The sequence below is a fragment of the Chiloscyllium punctatum genome, chromosome 47 (assembly GCF_047496795.1).
Source record: "Chiloscyllium punctatum isolate Juve2018m chromosome 47, sChiPun1.3, whole genome shotgun sequence".
Classification (NCBI taxonomy): Eukaryota; Metazoa; Chordata; class Chondrichthyes; order Orectolobiformes; family Hemiscylliidae; genus Chiloscyllium; species Chiloscyllium punctatum.
In genome coordinates, this window is record NC_092785.1 from 30,454,642 (window position 1) to 30,476,594 (window position 21,953).

Genomic DNA, 21,953 nt, shown 5'->3' on the forward strand with positions numbered 1-21,953 from the left:
TCTCTTCTTTACCCACTCTCTCTCTTTTTCTCTCTGTTTTTTTTCTCTTTTTTTTTTTTCACTCTCTCTCCCTCTTTTTGTTCTTGTTCTTGCTCTTGCTCTCAGGTACCCCCTGAACCATACCCCACTGTTAATCGGGGATCTGCTCATTGCTGGGGAAGCTGGGTTCACTCAACATGTGGAGGGGGTGCTAGGTGCTAATCCCAGGCCACTCATTTGAATCCTCTCTCTCTCTTTTTTTCCCCTCCCTACACCCCCCCCCCTCCAAAACCAACACAGGAACGTCAGCTCAGAGAAGAAGGAAGCTCGTCAGAAACTGCGGGAATGCAGCGGATTGGTCGATTCCTTGATGCACATCGTCCAATCCGAGATAGACCAGAAGGACGTTGACAGTAAGGTCAGAAAACATGGGAGTGAAGGTTAAAATGGGAGGGTGGGGAAGGGTCAGTGCCGAGGGAGGGCCGCGCTGTGGGAGGGTCAGTGCCGAGGGAGGGCCGCGCTGTCGGAGGGTCAGTGCCGAGGGAGGGCCGCACTGTCGGAGGGTCAGTGCCGAGGGAGTGCCGCGCTGTCGGAGGGTCAGTGCCGAGGGAGGGCCGCGCTGTCGGAGGGTCAGTGCTGAGGGAGTGCCGCACTGTCGGAGGGTGAGGGCCGCACTGTCGGAGGGTCAGTGCCGAGGGAGGGCCGCGCTGTCGGAGGGTCAGTGCCGAGGGAGGGCCGCGCTGTCGGTGGGTCAGTGCCGAGGGAGGGCCGCACTGTCGGTGGGTCAGTGCCGAGGGAGGGCCGCGCTGTCGGTGGGTCAGTGCCGAGGGAGGGCCGCGCTGTCGGTGGGTCAGTGCTGAGGGAGTGCCGCACTGTCGGTGGGTCAGGGCCGAGGGAGGGCCGCGCTGTCGGTGGGTCAGGGCCGAGGGAGGGCCCGCGCTGTGGGAGGGCCCGCGCTGTGGGAGGGCCCGCGCTGTGGGAAGGGCCGCGCTGTCGGAGGGTGACTCTCCTCTCTGACCACCTCCTGCCTTTCCTGGTTTGTGTGTTCCAGCTGGTGGAGAACTGCGTGTGCTTGCTGCGCAACCTCTCGTTCCAGGTGCACAGGGAGATCCCAGACGCTGCCCGCTTCCAGGATCCGGTGGGCGGGCTCTCGGCACCCACGGGATCTTCCCAGCCCAAGGCGAGCTGCTTCGGCAGCAAGAAGGGGAAAGGTAATGGGTTCGGGGGTGACTGGGGTGACACAGGGCCTCAGGGAGTTAGTAGAGGGGGACAAGGGGAATGATGGGTCAGTGAAGGCTCCTGGGGCTGCATTCCCACCTCGGCCTGACGTCCCACCGACCATCGGAACGACGGAACCTCTCTCCCGTTCCGCTCCTGAGCTGGGCCGCGGTCTCTGGAGATCCGAAGATCCACATTCCAGGGAGAGAGACCGACAGACAGAGAGGGAGGGAGGGAGGGAGGAGGTCCCCTCCTCACTCCCCAGCTGGAATCCTGAAGGGGCCGCTGGTTTGGGAGGAAATCGGGATCTCGATGAATAGGGATACGGGATCGGGGACGGTATGTGGGGGGGGTGGGGGGGAGGATACAGGATCGGGGGGGGGGGGGGGGTGCGAACACGGGATCGGGACCAGTGTGCGGGAGGGATACGGGATCGGTGTGGGGGGGGGGGGGGGCGAATACGAGATCGGGGACGGTGTGTGGGAGGGATACGGGATCAGGACCAGTGTGGGGGTGGGATACAGGATCGGGGACCGGTGTGTGGGGGGGACCCGGGATCAGGACCGGTGTGTGGGGGGGGACCCGGGATCGGGGACGGTGTGTGGGAGGGGGATACGGGGTCGGGGACCGGTGTGTGGGGGTGGGATACGGGGTCGGGGACCGGTGTGGGGGAGGGTGTGCGTGTGCACTGATGTCTGTGTTACTGTTGAATGTTTTCTGTCTGTTTGATAGTCTTGGGTTGGCCAAGCCTGCACAGCGCAGGTTGACATCATTGGGTCGGGGGTCAGTGGTCAGTTTCTGTTGGTTGGTGTCAGCCATGGGTTATTCACTCTCACTTTCCCCTCGGTGATCGCTCTTCAATCCCACCAGCACTGGCATGGCGTGTCGTAATCTCATGGAGACCTGGAGGCAACTGACCAGCCCCGGGATACCGTCAGGCCGCGCCCCGGCTTCGCCGCCCGCGGGGAGAGACCGGGCCGCGCCCCGGCTTCGCCGCCCGCGGGGAGAGACCGGGCCGCGCCCCGGCTTCGCCGCCCGCGGGGAGAGACCGGGCCGCGCCCCGGCTTCGCCGCCCGCGGGGAGGCCTGGACCGTTCCACTCTGAGTGAAGAAGGGGACGGTGAAGGCCTCTATTCACTCAGGGACGCCCCCCCACCCCCCCCACCTCGAGTGAATTTTCGGCAGCGGGTGGAAGGCTCAGGATACCAAGAGAAAGTGTTGGGCAAAACTCCGAGGTCGGGGAAGGAGCACAGCTCCAGCCGAGAACATTCCTGGAAACCCTCGCCTCATGTGGGACAAGGGTTGGAACCTAAAAACCCGGCCTGACTCTCGGGAGTAAAATTACGGGGAACTGTTGGGCGGTTGCTGATCTGTGTCTGGTCAGGTTTGGTCACCCCGAGAGGCCGCTGCCGCTTGGACTTTAATGAGTTGCTAATTTTGATCTCCATCTCTCTCTCTCTCTCTCTCTCTCTGCCTCTTGTTGTGTCCATTCCAATCTCTCTTCTGCTCGCTCACTCGCTCTCTCTCTCTGCCTCCTGTCGCCCTCCCTCCTGCTGCTTTTTCAGAGGACTGGTTCACGAGAGGTGAGTGTGGAATGTGCCCGTCTCAGTGCCCTCTGCCTCTTACAAGGCCTTCCTCCCTGCCCCCCCCCCCCCCCCCCACCTCGCTTCGCTGGTGACGGTGTGTTACCTGGGCTTCCGCTGCGCAATGCCAAGCTGTCGCGCGGGTGTTCCGAGCTGTGGGGGCGCGGTGGACGTGGGGAGTATCCACAAACATTAACCAGGCAGGGCCCTCTGATCGAGAGCTGAGGTATTCTGAGGGGTGGCCGCAATGGCAGAGCACGGCCGCTGAGGTTTCAGCACGTCACGGGGTCGGCAGAGGGTCAGGGAGGGAATTCCAGACTGGAGGGTATTTCCCCCCCCACCCCCCCAGCCCCACCGGGTGGCAGAGTCGTGACAACCCGGAGAATAGAGGGGCTGGTGTCTTGAGGTATACGGAGGGTGGTCAGACGTAACAGAGATAGGGAGGTGGGGGGTGTAGGGGGTTACAGAGATAGGGAGGGGTACCCTATGTGGTCAGTGTGTGGTTCCCTGCCCCTCCCCCCCCCCCCCCCCCAATACCCAGTGTCAGCACTGAGCGCTCCTGGGGTTCGAGCTCCCTCCATGTTAGTGACCGTGGACATTGCTGTGTGCCAACAAAGGACCATTCACTGTCAGGGACGTGTTGTGGGTTGAGTTTGCGGGCGTGTGCGTGGGTAGGTGTTTTGTGCCAGGGGTCGCAGTAGGACAGAGCTCGCTCCGTGTCTGGGATGTTTAGTTGGTGGCGGGGGAGAGGGAGGAGGGATACCTGTGACTCGCCCCCTGGGGCTGTGCTCCTGGGGCTGACCACGAAGGTAGTGCAGTACCCAGTGCCTGCGGCCTTGGAGTGAACGGTCACCACCTGACGACAGTGTAGTTCAGGAGGGTGGGGGGGGTGGGGAGAATATCTCTCCCACAGAACCTCTGCCATCTTGGGTGCGGGCAATCTTTGGAGGCAGGGGAGGGGTGTTATGAGGAAGTGGTGGGGGTTGGGTTGGGTTGGGTTGGGGGCGGGGGAAGGGGAGGTGGGGAAGCCACGAGTCTTCCAGGCGGCCATTTTGACACCTCATTTCCTCCTCTTTTCTCCCCCCCCCCCAGGCAGGAAAGGTGCTGATGACCCCACCGCTGATGTGGACATTCCCAAGAGGAGCACTCCAGCGAAAGGTAAGGAGTCACTTGGACCGCTGGGGGTGGGCGAGCGAGATGGCTGATCGCTGAGAGGGGAATTCTGGGAGTGTCGCTCGCTGACGGTGCCCGGAGCAGACAACAAGAGGCTGCTGGGAGTCATCCCTTTCACCAGCCCCTCCCTTACTCCCCCTCTCTGGTGGGGGGGGGGGTTCCCAAATGTTTTGGGAAGGTGGGGGTGGGGGGGGTGCCAGTGTGGGGGGTTTCGAAGGACAGGGAGCTGAACGCTGGCAATCGAACCCCTCTGGGCATCCCGCTCGGTGGAGAGGTCTGGTCACCGCGGTGACGGGGAGGTTGGGATGGTCCTGGCCGGGATTGGGAGGGTGGGAAGCCGAGAGATGGAGGAAAGGGGAGTTCAGTGGTTGGAGGAGCTGGCCTCGTTTCAGGAGGTGGAGGGAGATCCCCATAGTGTGGCAACAGGCTCTTCGGCCCAATATATCCACCCTGACCCACCAAACAGTAACCCACCCTGACCCATTCCCCCACCCTATTACTGTACATTTACCCCTGACTAATACACCTAACCTACACAATCCCAGAACACTGTGGGACAATTTAGCACGGCCAATCCACCCTAACCTACACATCCCTGAACACTATGGGACAATTTAGCACGCCCAATCCACCCTAACCTGCACATCCCTGAACACTGTGGGACAATTTAGCACGCCCAATCCACCCTAACCTACACACCCCTGAACACTATGGGACAATTTAGCACGGCCAATCCACCCTAACCTACACATCCCTGAACACTGTGGGACAATTTAGCACGGCCAATCCACCCTAACCTACACATCCCTGAACACTATGGGACAATTTAGCACGGCCAATCCACCCTAACCTACACATCCCTGAACACTGTGGGACAATTTAGCACGCCCAATCCACCCTAACCTACACATCCCTGAACACTGTGGGACAATTTAGCACGGCCAATCCACCCTAACCTACACATCCCTGAACACTATGGGACAATTTAGCACGGCCAATCCACCCTAACCTTCACATCCCTGAACACTATGGGACAATTTAGCACGGCCAATCCTCCCGAAACCTACACATCCCTGAACACTGTGGGACAATTTAGCACGGGCCAATCCACCCTGACCACACACCTTTGACTGTGGGAGGGAACCGGAGCACCCGGAGGAATCCCACACAGACACGGGGAGAATGTACAAACTCCACACGGACAGTCACCCCCCCGAGGGGGGAGTCGAACCCAGGTCCCTGGCGCCGTGAGGCAGCAGCACTAACCCCTGAGCCACCAGGCCACCCCAATCTTGTGCGATTGTGATGGGCCTCATATTCTATCCCCCACGTTCCGGAGAGTCATTGATGGTGGGAACGTGGGTGAGCTGGTGAAGGCGGTCAGTATGTGAGCTCTTATAGATTGAACCTTGCCCTCTGCCCCACCCCCCCCCCAACAGGTTACGAACTGCTCTATCAGCCTGAGGTCGTCCGTCTGTACCTCTCGCTAATGAAGGAGTCGAAGAACCCTGCGGTCCTTGAAGCAGTGGCTGGAGCGCTGCAGAATCTCTGCGCTGGCCGTTGGACGGTGAGTGTTCCGTCGCTGCATTGGCCCTGCGCTTGTTGGAAGGTGCCCCAAGTCAACGTCCAACTTCGCCAACACCAAACATTCCCACACTGCCTGGGCCCAGTACTTAGTGCCCCCTGTCCCTAGTTGTACCCGCATTGTGCGTGGGTGTCGCTGGCTGGGCCCAGTATTTACTTCCCTGTCCCTAGCTGCTCCCCTTGAGGCGGTGATGGGGGGGTGAGCGGCCATCTTGACCCGCTGCAGTCCATGTGCTGTGGGTAGACCCACAATGCCCCCAAGGGAGGGTATTCCGGGATTCTGACCCTGAAGGGAACGGCGATATATTTCCGAGTTGGGATGGGGAGCATCTGAGAGGGGAACTTGCAGGGAGTGGGGGGTGGTGTTCCCATGTACTTGCTGCCTGTGCAATTTAGCACGGCCAATCCACCCTAACCTACACATCCCTGAACACTGTGGGACAATTTAGCACGGCCAATCCACCCTAACCCACACATCCCTGAACACTGTGGGACAATTTAGCACGGCCAATCCACCCTAACCTACACATCCCTGAACACTGTGGGACAATTTAGCACGGCCAATCCACCCTAACCTACACATCCCTGAACACTATGGGACAATTTAGCACGGCCAATCCACCCTAACCTACACACCTTTGGACTGTGTGGAGGAAACCGGAGCACCCGGAGGAAACCCACACAGACACTGGGGAGAATGTACAAACTCCACACGGACAGTCACCCCCGAGGCTGGGATCGAACCCGGGTCCCTGACACCGTGAGGCAGGCAGCGCTGGTCTCCACATAGTGATGTTGGGGTCAGTCCTGGAGTTTTAATCGCCTTGTACATGCCCAAACCTGTCATTGCGTTGTCTTAAGCAGGATGGGGGGGGGGGGGGGGGGAAGCCTGAAATGAAACAAAACTCCAATGTGTTGCCCAGGTGGGTCCTGTGTATGTTCGCTCCCGCGGTGAGGCCAGTTTGTTGGCATGTGTCACCTCACCGTTCCTTTTGCCGTCCATCCTGTTGGACCCCCATGTTTCCACCACCCCTTGGAAGTAGCTGAGGTTGCTCTGAAAACGTTGGGGAACCTCCCCAGCACGTCGCCCGTATTGTCAGGGCGGTGGGGGGGGGGGGGGGTTGTTCTAAACGGTGACAGTGACCGGGACCTGAGGGGAACCTCACTGAGACGTAGAGGATTCTTCCAGGGAGGCGGTCTGATGGGGTCAGTGCTGAGAGATTGAGGGGGGGGGGTTCTCCCACGTGGGAGGCTCTAGGACCAGAGGGCACACTCTCTCGGAATAAAGGGGGGCACCAGTTTCAGGCTGAGATGGGGAGGAATCCCCTCTGTCCTGAGGGTTGGGGGGTCCTTGCCTCAGAGAGAGCTGTGGGAGGTTGGGGGGGGGGGGCACGCAGAGTCCCCGTGTCTATTTGAGGCCGAGAGGGAGTTGACCAGTCGGGGAATCGAGGGCAACAGGGCAAGGACTTGAGCAACATCGGGTCAGCCACGCTCCAGCTGAATGGCGGATGGGCCGAATGGGCTACTCCAGTTACGGTCGGGTGTGAGGGGAAGATGCGGTCAGCCAGAGGAGTCGGCCAATGCCTGCTTGGAATGAAGTCACGGGGGTCAGCGCACGTTTTGAGGGACCGGATACGGGGGGGGGGGGTGTTTTCCAAAGAGGCCGTTGGGTAGAGGGATGCTGCAGGGAACAGCAAGCAATGAGGGAGGCGAGTGGTTTACGAGCGAGGTATGGGCGTGTCTCAAGATGGAGGCCTCACCGCAGTCCGCGCAGGGCGAGGGGGACGAGCACACCTGTGTTGGTTTCTGTACCTTCGGAGGGATGGACCCTATCCTTGAAGGAGAGGGATCGCAGAGAGGCTTTACCAGGAAGGTCTCTGGAATCTGTTCCCCCATTCCCATTTTCTCCCCCCGTACCTTGTTAGCGCTGAGACCTCGATCGGACACCTTGTTGAAAACATTCGTCGTCTCGGCTTCAACCCTGCTTTCTGTTCCAGAGAAAACCCCCAGGCTCCCCATGCTCTGGGTGAAGACATTTCCTCCCCACCCCCACCCCCACCATTGCAGTCCTCCCCCCGTGTCGTTGGACTGTGACCGCACAGGTTCCGGAACAGTCCGCACCGATGTTTGGGACGGTGATGGCATTGTGGGAATGTCACTGAATTAGCAAATCCTGGGGTTCACGAGATTGATTCCCAATGTGGCAGACGGTGGAATTGGGAATCCAATTAAAATAACAATTAAATTTGAGATGGGCAAGAAATTTCTTTCCTTCGTGGAATTAGTAACTCCCTGGGGTTCATCTGTTATGAAAGGTTTTCACAGTTCTTGAAGGCTTCTTTTTGTGACTGGATCAATGCAGCGGAGTTCCCGTTCCCCAGAAGGGGGTGAGGGGCGTTTGTCGTCTCGGGATGTGAAGTCAGCCAATTTGGGACCGAGATGACAGGAAAATGTCTTCAGTCTGAGGGCTATGAAACTTAGGAACTCTCTCTCTCTCTCTCTCTCTCTCGCCCGCCCCAGATGTGTGCACGCTCAGTGATAGGGTCATGAGTCGTACAGCACGGAAACAGACCCCTCGGCCCAATCCGTCTGTGCCGACCGGATATCCGAAACTGAACTAGTCCCACCTGCCAGCACCCGGCCCATATCCCCCCAAACCCTTCCTATCCATATCCCCATCCAAATGCCTCTTAAATGTTGTCATTGTACCAGCCTCCACCACATCCTCTGGCAGCTCATTCCATACCCGTACCACCCTCTGGGTGAAAACGTTGCCCCTTAGGTCCCTTTTATATCTTTCCCCTCTCACCCTAAACCTATGCCCCTCTAGTTCTGGACTCCCCCCACCCCAGGGAAAAGACTTTGTCTATTTATCCTATCCATGCCCCTCATGATTTTATAAACCTCTATAAGGTCACCCCTCAGCCTCTGACGCTCCAGGGAAAACAGCCCCAGCCTGTTCAGCCTCTCCCTGTAGCTCAAACCCTCCAATCCTGGCAACATCCTTGTAAATCTTTTCTGCAGTCTCTAGTTTAATACCGTCCTTCCTATAACCGGGAGACCAGAATGGTTTGTCATACTCCAAAAGTGGCCTAACCAATGTCTCTTCCATTACATAACGTCCCAACTCCTGGACACCATGCTCTAACCAATGAAGATGGGGGTGCCAAACTCTTCCTTCACTGCCCTGTCTGCCTGACCCCTGTGCTTCAGTTTAACAACACTCCCCAAGGCCCTTACCTATTAAGTCCCTTACCAAAACACAGCACCTCCTATTTATCTAAATTAAACTCCATCCGCCACTCCTCGGCCCACAGATTCATCTGATCACGATCCCCTCGAACTCTGAGGTAACTTATTCCCTTCCCATTGTACACAATCCCAATGGATCAATCCCCTTCCCATTGTACACAATCCCACTGGATGTACCCCCTTCCCATTCCCTCCCATTGTACACAATCCCAATGGATCAATCCCCTTCCCATTGTACACAATCCCAATGGATCAATCCCCTTCCCATTGTACACAATCCAAATGGATCAATCCCCTTCCCATTGTACACAATCCTATTGGATGTACCCCCTTCCCATTCCCTCCCATTGTACACAATCCCAATGGATCAAACCCTCTCCCATTGTACCCTATCCCACTGGATGTACCCCCCTTCCCATTCCCATGCACAGTTCACCGTAAGCCCCTCCTGATTTTGGTGTTGTCTGCTGCCCGTACCTCGGGCGTTTGGTGACGATGAGGATATTGGAGATGGAACCAGGAGGGCTGTCTGGGTGCTGAGGGGTTGGGCGAGCGGACAGGAGGTTGCTGGGTAGCCAGTGTCAGGCGTGTTGACCTTTTTTGCCCCACCATCTCCCTGCAGTATGGCCGCTACATCCGACTGATGGTGCGGCAGGAGAAAGGGCTGTCCTGTATCGCCGAACGCCTCACGCACGAGAATGACCGCGTGGTCAAGGCTGTGTCCGGAGCGCTTCGTAACCTGTCTCTTGACGCCCGGAACAAGGAACTGATCGGTGAGTCCGCGACTTCCTTTCCAGAATGCTCCCTGCCCCCAAACAAAAAAAACCAAGGTTTTGTGTTTGGATTGGACCAGACGGTGAAACTTGGGAATCCTGCAGCGAGTAACTCCCCTCCTGACTCTCCCCCCGAAGCCTGTCCCACCATCTCAAAGGCACGGGTCAGGAGGGTGAGGGAATACCCCCACTTGCCCCTGGATGGGGGCAGCTCCAACAACACTTGAGAAGCTCGACCCCATCCAGGGACAAAGCAGCACCCCCCCCCGGCCACTGGATTGGCCCCACACCCACAAACACCCCCTCCCTCCCTCCCCCCCCCCCCCCCTCCCATCCCCCCACCCTCCCTCAGTAGCAGCAGGGTGGACCATCTACAAGGGGCACTGCAGAAACTCACCAAAGACCCTCAGGCAGCACCTTCCCCCAAACCCACGGCCCCACTCCCATCCAGAAGGACAAGGGGGCAGCAGGTACATGGGAACACCACCCTCCACCCCCCTCCACTGTCTGTCGACAACTACCCAACCCTCCCATCAAAGACAATCCCTCTCGATCCCTAATCGTCCCAAAAGAGGCCATCAGTCTAGCCTGCTATTTCCCCCATTTAAGACCATCTCTCTCAACCCCTCACCCTCCCATCAAAGACAATCCCTCACTGTCCCCAAGCTCTGCTTGTGAACGGCCCTCTCTACGGTCGATGTAGCGCCTAATCTGGGTTTTGTTGCTTCCCCTCTATTTCCAGGAAAACACGCGATGCCCAATCTAATTTTCAATTTGCCATCGAGCCAGCAGTCCACTCCTGCTCGGAATGACGACACCGTTGTGTCGATACTCCAGACCATCAATGAGGTTGTCATTGACAATGTGGACGCAGCCAGGAAACTCAGGGAGCTGCAGGGTGTTGAGAAGCTGGTGTTGATGAACAAGTCGAGGTAAGGCTGCCTCATATAAGGTTTCTCATCAAATATTCCCTCCCACTGTACACAATCCCAACGGATCAAACCCCATCCCCATTCCCTCCCATTGTACACAATCCCAACGGATCAAACCCCATCCCCGTTCCCTCCCACTGTACACAATCCCAATGGATCAAACCCCTTCCCATTCCCTCCCATTGTACACAATCCCAATGGATCAAACCCCTTCCCCATTCCCTCCCACTGTACGCAATCCCAATGGATCAAACCCCATCCCCATTCCCTCCCACTGTACGCAATCCCAATGGATCAAACCCCTTCCCCATTCCCTCCCATTGTACGCAATCCCAATGGATCAAACCCCTTCCCATTCCCTCCCACTGTACACAATCCCAACGGATCAAACCCCTTCCCCATTCCCTCCCATTGTACACAATCCCAACGGATCAAACCCCTTCCATTCCCTCCCATTGTACACAATCCCAATGGATCAAACCCCTTCCCCATTCCCTCCCACTGTACACAATCCCAACGGATCAAACCCCTTCCATTCCCTCCCATTGTACACAATCCCAATGGATCAAACCCTTTCCATTCCCTCCCATTATACACCATCCCAAAGGATTAAACCCCTTCCCATTTCCCTCCCACTGTACCCCATCCCAATGGATCCAGCCCCCGTCCCTGAGGAACACAAGGGGGTGCCCGGCTGTTGAACGTTCCCGGATGTTGACCGACCGTGTGTGCTGTTGCTGTGTCCAGCAGCCGCTCCGAGAGGGAGATCAAGGCCGTGGGGACCGTGCTACAGACACTCTGGGGGTACAAGGAGCTCCGCAAACAACTGGAAAAGGACGGCTGGAAAAAGGCTGACTTCCAGGTAAAGGCCGGCACGTTCCCGGGTTGGGACACACCGTGAGTGACTTTGGCCCACGTGGCAAGGGTTGGAGGCTGTTCTACTCAGCACCGGGAAGGCCATCGACGAGGAGGAGGGGGTGGGAGACCAGCAATACTTTCCCAGACTGATTCCCGGGAGGGCAGGACTGACGTCGGTAGAGAGACCGGATCAGTTTGGATTATATTCCCTGGGGTTGAGCAGGAAGGGGGAAATGGGCATCTCATAGAAACCTATAAAATTCCGACGGGACTAGACAGGGGAAACACAGGAGAGATGTTCCTCATGACCGGAGTGGGGGGGTGTGGTTTTCAGAGCCATAGGGTGGAGTTTGGAGAAGGTGGTGGGGGGTTGGGGAAGGGGGGGGGTGGGGGAGGGTCATTGTCTAAAATACTGGGCAGGACTGAGATGGGGGGGGGGAAGAGATGTCTTCACCCAGAGAGTGGGGAACCTGTGGGATTCTCTCCCCCCCCCCCTCAGAAGGCAGTTGAGGGCAAAACATTGCTTTCAGGAAGGAGTCACTTTCCGTTTTTTTTTTGGACTAAAGGGTGTGGGGGAGAAAGCAGCGTCGGCCATGGTCTTGTTGAGCGATGGAGACAGCTCAGTGGGCCAAATGGCCGTGTCTCGCCCCTGTTCTCCAAAGCCCTGCAGGGGTGAATGAGGGGAGTTGTTGTTCCCGGTGTCAGGAGGGGCGTGGGTTGAAGAGAATTTGGGGTGGGGGGGTTGGCAGGAATCAGAGGGCCGGAGGGACTGGGCGCCATTTTGGACTGAGTCAGCAGTTGCAATCTGATAGGAATGATGGGAGCAGACTTAATGGGGGGGGGGGGGGGTCACTCCCAAAAGGCAGCGTGAAGGAAAGTAGGGGTGCGGGGGGGGGGGGAATGGGGGCTGATACAGTCAGCTCATCCACGGGAGCGGGCTGAATGGCCAATCCGCCTGCTGTCATCTCCCCACCCCCACCCAACCACCATCGCTCTCTCCCAGTCTGACTACTCTCAACCCCCCCCCCCCCCCCCGTTCTTTGGCAGGTCACCAGCACCAACCGTGGAGTGTCGGGAAACGCCTACGACGACAGCACTCTGCCCCTGATCGAGAAAAACCAGCGAGAAGGTGAGGTGAGGGTGGCGGTGTTGTTGGGGTGTGGGGGTGGGGGGAGGGGGTCGGAGGAGGGGGGGATGGGTTTTGGAGGCTGCAACCTGACACCAGGGAGAGGGACGTGAGGCTCCGAGTGGGTTACGCTAGGCCTGTTCAGTGGGGTGGGTGTTCCGGGGTGACGGTTTCGAGGGGGCCCTGTTGAGTTTCAGAAGGGCAGAGCTTGGGGCGGGTGGGGGGGGGTTAAAGGTCACTGGGCCTAGCGGAGGAGTTACTCCAGGGCCTTGTTGGGGGTGGGGAGCTTGGCTTTGGGGGTTTTTCCAGCAGGAACCACTGACTAGGACTGGGATCTCCCCAAGGCCAGGGATTGGGATCGGTGACACCCCCCCCCCCCCCCACCCCCTGCCCTCCAGGATTGGCTGAGCCGAGGTTTCAGATCCTGACGTTCATTCTGTTTTTTTTTTGTTACAGGAGACAAGAGGGAGATGATACCTATGGACGATCTCGGGCCAGGTTTGTAGCAGACGCTGACCCTCGGACCGAGAGAGAGGGCCCGGTCTCCCTCCCTCCCTCAGACACTGACCCTCGGACCGAGAGAGGCCCTAGTCTCTCTCCCCTCAGACACTGACCCTCGGACCGAGAGACGGCCCGGTCTCCCTCCCTCCCTCCCTCCCTCCCTCCCTCCCTCAGACACTGACCCTCGGACCGAGAGACGGCCCGGTCTCCCTCCCTCCCTCCCTCCCTCCCTCCCTCAGGCGCTAACCCTCAGACAGAAAGAGGGCCCGGTCTCCCTCCCTCCCTCAGACACTGACCCTCGAACCGAGAGCGGGCCCGGTCTCTCTCCCTCCCTCCCTCAGACACTGACCGTCTGACCGAGAGCGGGCCCGGTCTCCCTAACTCCCTCAGGCGCTGACCCTCTGACCGAGAGCGGGCCCGGTCTCTCTCCCTCCCTCCCTCCCTCCCTCCCTCAGACACTGACCCTCTGACCGAGAGACGGCCCGGTCTCCCTCCCTCCCTCCCTCAGGCGCTAACCCTCAGACAGAAAGAGGGCCCGGTCTCCCTCCCTCCCTCAGACACTGACCCTCGGACCGAGAGCGGGCCCGGTCTCTCTTCCTCCCTCCCTCAGACACTGACCCTTGGACCGAGAGCGGGCCCGGTCTCTCTCCCTCCCTCAGACACTGACCCTCGGACCGAGAGACGGCCCGGTCTCCCTCCCTCCCTCAGACACTGACCCTCGAACAGAGAGACGGCCCTAGTCTCCCTCCCTCAGACACTGACCCTCGGACCGAGAGCGGGCCCGGTCTCTCTCCCTCCCTCAGACACTGACCCTCGGACCGAGAGCGGGCCCGGTCTCTCTCCCTCCCTCAGACACTGACCCTCGGACCGAGAGCGGGCCCTGGCTCCCTCCCTCAAACACTGACCCTCGGACCGAGAGAGCGGGGCCCAGTCTCCCTCCCTCCCTCAGACACTGACCCTTGGACTGAGAGCGGGCCCGGTCTCCCTCCCTCAGACACTATCGGGAACTGGTTGCTGTATCTGACTCCAGTAACGTCTGTCTGTCTGTCTGTCTGTCTGTCTGTCTCTCCCCCAGATGCCTACTCCACGTTGGACCGCAGGGATCAGAATCGAACACTGGACAGGACTCTCGATCGCTCGGGTGACTATTCGGAGCGGGAGCCACTGAAGGTCAGCGCGAGGCCTTGTTGCAAGACCCAAGCCCTGACGCTAACCCTCCCCCTAAACCTGCCTCCCTGGCTCGAGTAGAAGGGGCGATGACTGGGAGAGACATTTGGGACCATGAGGGGGGGGGGGGGCTCTGTGGTATTAGATGCTCCGTCCCTTCTCAGTCTCATGCTTCATCCCCTCGACTGTCCTCCCGAGCAACCAGGGGGGCTGGAGGGGGGTTACAGAGATAGGGAGGGGGTGTAGGGGCTGGAGGGGGTTACAGAGATAGGGAGGGGGTGTAGGGGCTGGAGGGGGGGTTACAGAGATAGGGAGGGGGTGTAGGGGCTGGAGGGGGGTTACAGAGATAGGGAGGGGGTGTAGGGGCTGGAGGGGGGTTACAGAGATAGGGAGGGGGGTGTATGGGCTGGAGGGGGGGTTACAGAGATAGGGAGGGGGTGTAGGGGCTGGAGGGGGTTACATAGATAGGGAGGGGGGTGTAGGGGCTGGAGGGGGTTACAGAGATAGGGAGGGGGGTGTAGGGGCTGGAGGGGGTTACAGAGATAGGGAGGGGGGTGTAGGGGCTGGAGGGGGTTACAGAGATAGGGAGGGGGTGTAGGGGCTGGAGGGGGGTTACAGAGATAGGGAGGGGGTGTAGGGGCTGGAGGGGGGTTACAGAGATAGGGAGGGGGGTGTAGGGGATGGAGGGGGGTTACAGAGATAGGGAGGGGGTGTATGGGCTGGAGGGGGGGTTACAGAGATAGGGAGGGGGTGTAGGGGCTGGAGGGGGTTACAGAGATAGGGAGGGGGGTGTAGGGGCTGGAGGGGGGGTTACAGAGATAGGGAGGGGGTGTAGGGGGTTACGGAGATAGGGAGGGGGGTGTATGGGCTGGAGGGGGGGTTACAGAGATAGGGAGGGGGTGTAGGGGGTTACGGAGATAGGGAGGGGGGTGTATGGGCTGGAGGGGGGGTTACAGAGATAGGGAGGGGGTGTAGGGGCTGGAGGGGGTTACAGAGATAGGGAGGGGGTGTAGGGGCTGGAGGGGGGTTACAGAGATAGGGAGGGGGTGTAGGGGGTTACAGAGATAGGGAGGGGGGTGTAGGGCTGGAGGGGGTTAGAGAGATAGGGAGGGGGTGTAGGGGCTGGAGGGGGTTACAGAGATAGGGAGGGGGTGTAGGGGCTGGAGGGGGTTACAGTGATAGGGAGGGGGTGTAGTGGCTGGAGGGGGGTTACAGAGATAGGGAGGGGGTGTAGGGGCTGGAGGGGGGTTACAGAGATAGGGAGGGGGTGTAGGGGCTGGAGGGGGTTACAGAGATAGGGAGGGGGCGGAGGGGCTGGAGGGGGGATGACAGCTGATGCTATTGTTGGGTAGTGAACATAACCAGTTTGTGGAAAGATTAGCCCCCCAGTATTTGAGGGGGTGTGGGTACAGTTGAGCTCCGTTGACCATCAGGGAGGAATGGGTGTCTGTCCAGGGAGTTCTGCAGTGGTCCTGTCTGACGTGAACTCCAGGATGAGGGTGGTTTCCCTCCAGTGGCTGGGGAGCCGGGTCATGTGCTTGAGTTGCCCCGCGAAAGGTTAGTTGCTCTGACGGTGTCCTGGGACAGACCTGACCTCCTGAGTCCTCAACGTCATCCCATGAGTAATCATAACAGTCAGTCACCCCCCCCCCCCCGCCCCCCCCCCCCCTGTCAGGGGGATGCAGAGGGAGCACCACCCTCTGTCACCCTGTACTGTCCCTGTCTGGGGGTGCTTAATGCTGACACGAGGTATTGGTGTGACCCGGGATGGGATTGAGGTTTCTCAGTGGCCAGTGTGTGTGTGTGTGTGTGTGTGCACGCACACGCGCCTCTGTATGTCTGCGTGTGCTCACTCGTGCGCCTCTGTGTCTGTGTGTGCACGCACCTGTATTTTTGTCTGCGTGTGTGTGTGTGTGTGCACGCGCGCCTATGTGTGTCTGCGTGTGCTCACTCGCGCGCCTCTGTGTGTCTGTGGGTGCTCGTGTGTGCGTGTGTACGCGCCTCTATTTGTGTCTGTGTGCTCGCGCCTGTGTCTGTCTGTGTGTGTCTGTGTGTGCACGCGCGCGTCTGTGTGTGCTCACGCCTGTGTGTGTGTGTGCGCGCGTCTCTGTGTGGGCGTGCGTGCCCACATTTCGTTGCGGACACCTCTTGCGTGTGCGTGCGGGTGAGTGTGCCCTACCTGTGCGGAGCCGATGTGACTAACCCAGCATGTCTGCCCCTCGCAGGGAGACCCATACCCAATCAGTACTAACATGGGCAGCCGAGGCAGCATTGGGCTCCTGGAGAGCTACCGGGACTAACACACTAACAGTCACGGCCAAGCATGTACGTGCATGGTATGTTCATCTGCGTCATTCAGCGCCGGCAGCTTCATTGGGAGCGGAGGGGGGGGGTCTGCACCTTGCACGGCGCTGGGGTCGGGGGGGGAAGGGTGCGGGAGAGAGGGGGGGGGAGCAGATGGAGGGAGGGTGTAACTGTCAGGCAGACTGCGGGGAGGGTACGGGCAGGCGGGAGGCAACACAGCCCAATGGGAAAATATCAGAAGGCGGGGGGGGCGGGCGGGGGGGGGGGGGGGGGGGGGGGGGCAAGGGATAGATGGTTCAGACCCAGCCATTCCCAGGGTTATTAACCCAGGAACATAACCCCACACTGCTGTCCCCTGGATTACTAACACAGTAACATAACCCCACACTGCTGTCCCCAGGGTTATTAACCCAGTAACATAACCCCACACTGCTGTCCCCTGGGTTATTAACACAGTAACATAACCCCACACTGCTGTCCCCAGGGTTATTAACCCAGTAACATAACCCCACACTGCTGTCCCCTGGATTACTAACACAGTAACATAACCCCACACTGCTGTCCCCGGGGTTATTAACACAGTAATATAACCCCACACTGCTGTCCCCTGGATTATTAACACAGTAACATAACCCCACACTGCTGTCCCCTGGATTATTAACACAGTAACATAACCCCACACTGCTGTCCCCGGGGTTATTAACACAGTAATATAACCCCACACTGCTGTCCCCTGGATTACTAACACAGTAACATAACCCCACACTGCTGTCCCCTGGATTACTAACACAGTAACATAACCCCACACTGCTGTCCCCTGGATTATTAACACAGTAACATAACCCCACACTGCTGTCCCCTGGGTTATTAACCCAGTAACATAACCCCACACTGCTGTCCCCGGGGTTATTAACCCAGTAACATAACCCCACACTGCCGTCCCCTGTGTTATTAACCCAGTAACATAACCCCACACTGCTGTCCCCTGGGTTATTAACACAGTCACATAACCCCACACTGCTGTCCCCTGGATTACTAACACAGTAACATAACCCCACACTGCTGTCCCCTGGATTATTAACACAGTAACATAACCCCACACTGCTGTCCCCTGGGTTATTAACCCAGTAACATAACCCCACACTGCTGTCCCCGGGGTTATTAACCCAGTAACATAACCCCACACTGCCGTCCCCTGGATTATTAACCCAGTAACATAACCCCACACTGCTGTCCCCTGGGTTATTAACACAGTAACATAACCCCACACTGCTGTCCCCTGGGTTATTAACCCAGGAACATAACCCCACACTGCTGTCCCCTGGATTATTAACCCAGGAACATAACCCCACACTGCTGTCCCCCGGGTTATTACCCCAGTAACATAACCCCACACTGCTGTCCCCTGGGTTATTAACACAGTAACATAACCCCACACTGCTGTCCCCGGGGTTATTAACCCCAGTAACATAACCCCACACTGCCGTCCCCTGTGTTATTAACCCAGTAACATAACCCCACACTGCTGTCCCCTGGATTATTAACACAGTAACATAACCCCACACTGCTGTCCCCGGGGTTATTAACCCAGTAACATAACCCCACACTGCCGTCCCCTGTGTTATTAACCCAGTAACATAACCCCACACTGCTGTCCCCGGGGTTATTAACCCAGGAACATAACCCCACACTGCTGTCCCCTGGATTACTAACACAGTAACATAACCCCACACTGCTGTCCCCTGGATTATTAACCCAGTAACATAACCCCACACTGCTGTCCCCTGGATTATTAACACAGTACATAACCCCACACTGCTGTCCCCTGGATTATTAACCCAGTAACATAACCCCACACTGCTGTCTCCTGGGTTATTAACCCAGTAACATAACCCCACACTGCTGTCCCCTGGGTTATTAACACAGTAACATAACCCAGGGGACAGCAGTGTGGGGTTATTAACACAGTAACATAATCCCACACTGCTGTCCCCTGGATTATTAACCCAGTTACATAACCCCACACCGCTGTCCCCAGGGTTATTAACCCAGTAACATAATCCCACACTGCTGTCCCCTGGATTATTAACTCAGTAACATAACCCCACACTGCTGTCCCCTGGATTATTAACTCAGTAACATAACCCCACACTGCTGTGCCCTGGATTATTAACCCAGTTACATAACCCCACACCGCTGTCCCCGGGGTTATTAACCCAGTAACATCATCCCACACTGCTGTCCCCTGGATTATTAACTCAGTAACATAACCCCACACTGCTGTCCCCTGGATTATTAACCCAGTTACATAACCGTTCAGTACTGTATTTACAAGTATTCCCTTTTGTAATCGTGACTGATTTGCCTGTTTTGTTTCTCTTTCAGAATGACTAGACCATCTCTGAACTGACTGACTGGTGAAGATGCCACTGCCTATTGTGATTTTGGTTTTTTTACATATATATATGTAAAATTATATATATATATATTGACACTTGGTAGAGTTTGTGGCAACACTGTTCGTGTTTTGATTACTCTGAATGCATCTCAACGTCAAATGACAGACTCTCTTTCTACTTAACAAATTATGTTTCTCTTTTTTTATATAAGAAAAATATATATATATATATGTGAACGTTGGGCTTGATGGAGGGGAGTGTGTTTGGTGCTGAGGGAGGAGGGATTTCAGGTGGAGCTGGCAGGGGGGTGAGTTTTGGATGGGTGAGTGAGCGCCGAATTTGCTGCCTCCCCTTCGGTCAGGGTCTGGCTGGTTTTTAGTTGTCAGGACCCCCCCCCCCCCAGCCATGTTTCTGACCAGCCCCGGTTCTCCACAACGTGCCTCATTCTGTGGAGACTGTGGGAGGTGATGGCATGCGGTCTCATCCTGAGAGGAGAAGGCGTGTGACATTTACCCCCCCCCCCTGCCAGCCGCCAGCCGCTTCCATTTGGGGAGGAGGATGCGCGATGGTTAATCAGCCCTTCTTTTTGATTCCTCCCTCCACCCCCCCACCAACCCGACCTCCGTCTCTGGTCTGTCGAGGGGTGGGAAAGAGGGTGGTTGATACGGTCGCACATGTCCCCCGAGTGAGTGGGGGGAGTGGATTCGGAGGTGTTGGTGGTGGGGATGGATACTGAGTCGTAGGCCGCAGGCTTCTGAGTGAGTGAGTGTGAGTGTGTGTGTACTAACTCAGTCACTTGCAGTGGGTGTGACAGACTTCCCAACAGTGCTTTCATCTGAATTTTATGGTTCTTTGGGTTTGATTCACCCCCCTTTTTGTGTGTGTGTGTGTGTGTTATTGTCTTAAACAGGCCTGCCTGACATGTGCATCAGTATCCCTTCACCCCTCCTCTCTCGCTCAAGACACTAATCGTTCTGAAAGGAGGCAGCGAGAGAGAGAGAGAGAGAGAAGTGGGAGAGGGGAATCCTGGAGCAGCGTCCTGGGATTCCTTTGTCCAGACGCTGTGAAATGTTTCCTTTCCCGTTGCCTTTCGAGGTGTTCAGGTCGTAGGAAGCCCACCCTCCGGCCTGGAACTTTGGTGCTGTGCTTGGGCTGTTCGTATTGGCAGCTGTGGGTGAGACCTTTTTTTTTTAGGAAGTATGACCCCCTCCTCCCCCAGCTCCTCTCTCGCTCTCGCTCTCACCCCCCCCCCCCCCCCCCACCGTACCAGCCCACTGCACTTTGACTGAGCATCATCAAGACTCTCACTCTCTCTCTCTTTCTTTCTTTCTCTCTCTTTCTATCTGTCTCTCCCTCACTCTCTCCCGAGGGAACAATTGCCCTCCACCTTAATTGCCAAGTAAACAGACCTCTCTCTCTCTCTCTCACACACTCTCTCTCTCTCTCTCACACTCTCTCTCACTCTCACACTCTCACACACTCTCTCTCTCTGTCTCTCTCTCTCTCTCTCTCTCACTCTCACTCACTCATTCTCTCTCCCTCTCTCTCTCTCTCTCTCACACACTCTCCGCCTCCCTCCCTCCCTCCAGACAGCAGTCTGGCTCTGGTGGTTCAGTGTTGGCTGCCTCTGGGAGGGGGAGATGGTGTGGGCTCTTGCTGTGATTGTGGCTGTGGATGTTTCCCCGGCTGAGCTGGGCCGCAGAGGTCAGATTCACACCAGTTGCAGGCACCACTGCTGTGCTTGTGCGCTCGTTCCTTCTTTAACCACACTGTGCTCTGTCAACGTTAATCGCAGGCGGAATTGGGGAGGGGTGGGGGCGGGGGGGAACGGGAGGGGGGCAGGAAGAAAATAACCACTACAGATACAGTTTCTTTTTGTAAATCCGAGACCTGACTACCTTTCGCAATTTGATTCTCTCCTTTTTTTAACCTCAATAAAAAAAAGTATGTGTTATTTTTTACAAAGAGACAAAATAAAGGTTGTATTCAGGAGGCAGAAGGTGTGACATTTCCGGATGGTCTGTTAGAGCATTGCTTTTCCCCATCTTTATTCGCTCTTCTTCGCGCTCTCCCTTTCTCTCTCTCTCTCTCTCTCTCTCTCTGGGCGGGGTGCGACTTTGGGATGCACGATGGCAGCAGCGGGTTGGTGCCCTGAGGAGCTCCGGTATCCTGGGAGCTGCACAGGAAAGGACCAGGCTCCATTCCCAGGCCTACAGGCCGGTGAGTTAATCCGGGCCTCTGGTGCGTTTGTGCTAATCTTGCATTGCATGCTGGGAGTGGACAAGGTGATCAGAGGTGACCACACCAAATTACCTGACCCCCCCCACCCCCCCACCCCCCCCTCCCCCCCTTCTCAACACACACACACACACACCCTTCCCTCACGCCCCCCCCCCATTCCCCCTTCCCTCTCGCCACCCCCCCATTCCCCCCCTCGCTCCCTTCTTCCCCTCCCCCTCGCTCTCCGCTCTCTCTTCCCCCTCCATCCTCTCTTTTTTCCCCCCCCCCCCCCCTGCCCACCATGCTAAATTGTCCCATAGTGTTCAGGGATGTGTAGGTTCGGGTGGATTGGCCCGTGCTAAATTGTCCCACAGTGTTCAGGGATGTGTAGGTTAGGGTGGATTGGCCGTGCTAAATTGTCCCACAGTGTTTAGGGATGTGTAGGTTAGGGTGGATTGGCCGTGCTAAATTGTCCCACAGTGTTCAGGGATGTGTAGGTTAGGGTGGATTGGCCGTGCTAAATTGTCCCACAGTGTTCAGTGCATTTAGTCAGAGGGAAATGGGTCTGGGTGGATTGCGCTTCGGAGGGTCAGTGTCGGCTTGTTGGGCCGAAGGGCCTGTTTCCACACTGTCGGGAATCGAATCTAAAACTGATGATATGCAGAGATGGCTGTCCGTGGTGGAAGGGTCTGTAACTAAGGGAGACGGATTTCAGGAGTAAGAGGGAATGCGGTGGAGGTTTATCCTTTGCATATTGGTAGAAAGAACAGGTGCAGTCTCGCTGACACAGGGACGAGGAGGTGGGATAGCAGAGAGTGTGATTTGAATATTGAAGGATCGAGCACATTCTGGAAAGACAGGAGCTAGGAGAAAGATGGAGGGGTG

At 57.3% G+C, this 21,953-nt stretch overlaps 1 protein-coding gene across 7 annotated transcripts in view; it reads left to right on the forward strand.

The window, feature by feature from the left end:
- ctnnd1 (catenin (cadherin-associated protein), delta 1) overlaps window positions 1–20,847 on the forward strand; it is a 35,928-nt gene extending 15,081 nt beyond the window's left edge. For 2 of the 7 annotated variants that reach the window (XM_072564653.1, XM_072564658.1), the window contains exons 7-19: window positions 280–397; window positions 1,031–1,190; window positions 2,762–2,779; window positions 3,872–3,937; window positions 5,392–5,519; window positions 9,411–9,561; window positions 10,304–10,493; window positions 11,241–11,355; window positions 12,399–12,480; window positions 12,934–12,975; window positions 14,054–14,148; window positions 16,371–16,481; window positions 18,835–20,847. In XM_072564653.1, coding sequence (XP_072420754.1) covers window positions 280–397; window positions 1,031–1,190; window positions 2,762–2,779; window positions 3,872–3,937; window positions 5,392–5,519; window positions 9,411–9,561; window positions 10,304–10,493; window positions 11,241–11,355; window positions 12,399–12,480; window positions 12,934–12,975; window positions 14,054–14,148; window positions 16,371–16,445 — 1,240 coding nt within the window. In that variant the 3' untranslated portion in view covers window positions 16,446–16,481; window positions 18,835–20,847. The remainder of the gene's footprint in view (window positions 1–279; window positions 398–1,030; window positions 1,191–2,761; window positions 2,780–3,871; window positions 3,938–5,391; window positions 5,520–9,410; window positions 9,562–10,303; window positions 10,494–11,240; window positions 11,356–12,398; window positions 12,481–12,933; window positions 12,976–14,053; window positions 14,149–16,370; window positions 16,482–18,834) is intronic. The other 5 variants (XM_072564652.1, XM_072564654.1, XM_072564657.1 and 2 more) reach the window with 5 other exon arrangements.
- The last annotated feature ends 1,106 nt before the right edge of the window (window positions 20,848–21,953 follow it).